The 4,838-nt window shown below is 37.4% G+C and overlaps 1 protein-coding gene across 1 annotated transcript; it reads left to right on the top strand.

Annotated features, from left to right (window-relative positions):
- Window positions 1-293: 293 nt before the first annotated feature.
- Window positions 294-3,889, top strand: LOC125231322. Its single transcript, XM_048136762.1, has 3 exons — window positions 294-350; window positions 2,764-2,860; window positions 3,318-3,889. The coding sequence occupies exons 1-3, from the start codon at window positions 294-296 to the stop codon at window positions 3,887-3,889; spliced, it is 726 nt and encodes a 241-aa protein (XP_047992719.1).
- Window positions 3,890-4,838: the final 949 nt, after the last annotated feature.

Below are 4,838 nucleotides of genomic sequence, written 5' to 3'. Positions count from 1 at the left end.
TCAAAGTGCATTTCCTAGTTTTCTCGCTTCTTCGTTTATTAAGTGTGTACCGAGATAGTACTACAGCAATCTAGAAGATTATAAACTTTTATTAAATGTAATATTGTAGATGTTTTGATCCGAATTTACATCTGTAAGTAAAATATGTAAAACAAAAACCATATATGTGGTGTTCCATGCCTAAAAGGTCATTAAGTATGTTTTCTATTTGTAGTTTGGGGGGGCGGTGGGTTACTATGACATAGCAGAGCCATTACAGTTGAGAGAAAGAGACAGAGATATATAACTGATATATGTCCCTTTTCTCTCAAGGCAACCCTCCAGATGTAACGGTCTTATTGCACTCAAAGGTAAGTTATTGTAGGCAGAAAAACAAGAGAAAATCTCGTCCTTATGGTCAGCGACAATGTGGGACCTTTATTAGACTTCTAGGCATATAAAGGTTTATAGTTTAAAATAAATTATATGTAGTAGAGATTTTGAATGAAAGATGTCCTTGGCATCCATAGACTTGTTGACTGGACTATATTGGAAGATTTGCTGGTCACTTCTGGATCTAACTCAGGTCCGGGACATCATCATCTTCTTTGCGTTATCCTGGAATTCCTTGGAATTGGACAAATAATCCCAAGATTTGGCGTAGGTGCTAGTTTTACAAAAGCGATTGCCATCTGACCTTTCAACCCGAAGGGTAACTGGGCCTTATTGGGATTACTCCGGTTTCCTCATGATGTTTTCGTTCACCGAAAAGCGACTGGCAAATATCAAACGACATTTCGCACATAAGTTCCGAAAAACTCATTGGCCGGGGTTCGAACTGGCGAACTCCGGATTGAAAGTTGCACGCTCTTACCACTGGGCTACCAGAACTTTTACCAGCTCAGGACCGGGACATACAGCTTACTAAAAGAGAGACTTACATGAAGCAGCGGTTGGTAAAGCTGATACCATGATAAAACACAATCGCAATTTCTATCACACGTAATAAAGCCACTGACCAAAGCTACATAATATAAAGTTGGCGGAAAATACCGTGGAAATCTGTGTCCATATGCAAGTGAAAGGAATCCTACGACTACTTAGTTGCATTCTCTAGTAGTCTACAGAAATGGATTTACATTTCATTTTAATATTGTGCCTGAGTGTTTGTGGATTGTGCTCGGCATTATTTTTATTTAAAGGTAAATTAGGATTTTGTATTAAAAATAATTAATTTTAGGCAATGCCTTATATTATCAGTTGTAAACTTTTCGAAATATCATTGTAACTGGGTCTAAATTATATTTACCTAATTCAATTAGTTAACATCTTAGGACAAAACTGTCGAATTTTGTAGGTTATTTTATACTACTTATTATGAAAATACATATTTAATTCTCCGACTGAACTAATTCACGTGATACGTTGATTCAGCCCAAATTAACTGGAGTTGGAGCTGCGGGTTACTATTCCGGTGGCACTCCCACAATCAGCCCCTCTAATCTTCTCGTTATCCTGCAGAAGAGAAGGGTCAAAAGGCTGTTAAGTTCGACATTATCTAGTTCATATTCGTTCAGTGTCTCAAGCGAATCTTTTATTAAAGCGGCGCTCTCTTACCTATATATTACATTAATAATACATTATGCTAGGAAGTGTAAACAAGTATCCTTACCACAGTGACGACAGGATCGTCTCTATTAGTCCGCGACCTTACCCTCAAAGCCTCAAGAACAACGTACCACTTATGCCGGGGCTACACTAACGGGAAATGCCGCTGAAAACGGCGATAATGGACGTTTTTAAACAGTCACACTAGGATTAACAACGGCATTTCCCGTTAGTGTGGCCCCAACATTACAAACATGCCAACATTGTGTTAACAATTACGTACCTACACATTGTTCTGAAAGTTTCAAGTTTGATGTCAGACTATGAGGAAATTCAGTGAAGTGAAACCTGAGACCGGAGGCAACCAATTAGAATTTGAGCCGGCTTAGACAGCAGACAAGGGATCGTGGCATGTATACATATACGTACATGTAAATAATAGTTATTGTTTTAATAGTTATTTGTTATACAAGGGGGCAAAGTTGTATTTTAACGCCGAGTGTGGAATTCGAGAATAGAATCCGGAACTTGCGAGTTTTTTAACACACGAGAAGTAAAATACATTTGCACCCGAGTGTAACACAAAACTTTTCCCCTCACTGTAGCGAGGAAACTACAACGCAAAAAATGCGTTTATCTCTGCTTCCAGTAGTTCAACAGGTGGTAAATCATCTTTATTACTAGATTCACCTACTTTTATCAATTTTAAAGCTGTTAATTTGACTTTATTCAAGGTCAAATTACTTTACCCACTAGTGGATAGAATGCGTTTTTACCCGCTGGTATTAAAGGACAAAACACGTGTTTCCGAGCTAGTGAGAGGAAAAATATATATTTCATTTATCAATAAATAATGTCGAAAGATCGTGTCGTGGTCGGATGTGGTAGGTATTTTATGACCAGGCGTATGCAACCAAAATGTTTTCTGGGAGCTTATGAAATTGTCAATCGTTGCGCTATTGTTTTGTAACATTTACTTATTACTTTTGTTGTACCTACACTCAAAGATTTCTGGTTTTCCGTATAGCTTTGGCTTAGGAAATAATTTTTATTCAAGTATACGACCTGATTAGAGCTAAATTTTGATGTATCTTTAAGTTCTTATTGAGCCAAGTAATTCTGTTACATTATGGAGAAGATCATCGTTATTTGGATTCATTCAACATAATATAAAAGTGTTTCTTTTTTACAGATAAAGGGAAGCCGCTTATATATTGTTACAAAATATGCCCTCTGTACTGTTCCAAACATGCTACGAAGAGATACGATCATGGTAAAGATCATAATGTGTACTACATTAAAGTACAGAAATAGTAATAAAATAAGTACACTTTTTTTTCAAACGCGTCAACAAGCGATACTTGAATTTTTAAACGACTTCAAAAAAAGGAGGAGGTTCTCAATTCGACTGAATGTTTTTAATTAAATGAAAATAGGACCATGGAAAAATATACACCTTCGGCAGGACTCGAATCTGTGACCATTGAAATGCCGGTCCAATCGAGAGACTATCAGTTGCGTGTGAATTTCCCCATAATATGTTCCCTCTATGCTTAATGTTTAGATACTTATAGTACCGTCACCGGCATAAATAAGTGACGATTTCTGTACCTTGTCGCTTTTAATTGTTTGACAATTTCGTATGACGTTTCAAACAAGACGTTAATGTGACAAGGTACAGAAAGCATCACATATTTATGCCGTGACTATTTGTTTATTCAATCTTCCAGATGAATCTTTCCTAACGTATCTACATGACAACCCTTATGACACAGAAGTCCCGAAACACGATTTTCCTCACTGGAAACCAGCAACAAAATCAACCAAAGCACCAACTACTACCACCAAAAAACCCATATATCTGGATTACAATCCATATTTCATTGACGACGGTTCCGGAGATTTTGACCACATTCCACATTACCACTGGAATCAAAAACCAACAGAGAAAACCACAACTGAAGCGCCTAAAACGACTACTAAACCTGTCTACTTAGATCACTATCCATATTTCATCGACGTCCCTGAGATATACGACTACCCCCCAGAACTTCACTTTTGGAAGCCTAAACCTACAACAACAACAACATCAACGACTAAAAAACCGCCAGTATATTTGGACCATAATCCGTACTACATCTGGCCTGATTATGACTACAGCTATCCTCATCATCACCATCATCATCATGGATCGGGGCCGCGACCGACCACTAGTACTACTACGGTAGCACCTACTACAACTGAGGAGCCTACTTTCATCTGTCAGGTCTGTAAAGCGAAATGTGGAGATAAATTTTCGTAACCTGTTTGTGTGTTTTAATCCTTTTAACCTCTCACTTCATTAGACTTATATTGACCGGGATATAGACCGTGATTACCTTTTTGACCAGTGGTAACGCTGAAAGTGAACGCAGCCGACGCGCGCGAAGGAGGGTAGATCGCGCGCTGTCTATACAACTTTAACATCCACCCGCCTTCGTCAGTTTTCCGTGATCATGATGCATGCAACTGCGTCGAAATATCGGGAGCTCGACAAAAATCAAAAAGGTAATCACGGTCTATATCCCGGTCAATATAAGTCTAATGAAAATAACCGTGAATCATTCAAAACTCTCTCACTTCATTTTCTGACAATCATATTTAAGGGCATTTTCAGAATTGGGGTCCCCCCAATAAGCGTAAGTTGTTAACAAAAATTAACTCGCTGTCAGTTTTGGGACCCCCCAAATTCTGAAAATGCCCTTAAATGTGATTGTCAGTTGTATTCGGTATTTTTAATACTTACCTACAAATACACTTTATTGCACATCTAAATACAGAAAACAACAGTATGTAACTGAGTCTATATACAACAACAGGCAATTTTATCGGTTGGTAAATAAGTAGATACTATAAAAAATTAGAATGACTTTTCACGCAAAATGCTCGGGTAATTTCGAAAGGTGAATCTTGATATGATGGAAATAATGGTGAAAATGTGTCTTTCGAAATTAGACGACTTTTGAAATTACCCCTACCTTATTGAATTCGTGAAATTATTAAATATAATATAATATACATATAAATATGATATAGGACATTCTTACACAGATTGACTGATGCCCACGGTAAGCTCAAGAAGGCTTGTGTTGTAGGTACTCAGACAACGATATATATAATATATGAATACTTATATACATAGAAAACATCCATGACTCAGGAACAAATATCTGTGCTCATCACTCAAATAAATATACCGGGATTCGAACACG

This window comes from Leguminivora glycinivorella, chromosome 11 (genome assembly GCF_023078275.1).
Source record: "Leguminivora glycinivorella isolate SPB_JAAS2020 chromosome 11, LegGlyc_1.1, whole genome shotgun sequence".
Lineage (NCBI taxonomy): Eukaryota > Metazoa > Arthropoda > Insecta > Lepidoptera > Tortricidae > Leguminivora > Leguminivora glycinivorella.
This window is presented reverse-complemented; position numbering and strand designations above follow the sequence as displayed.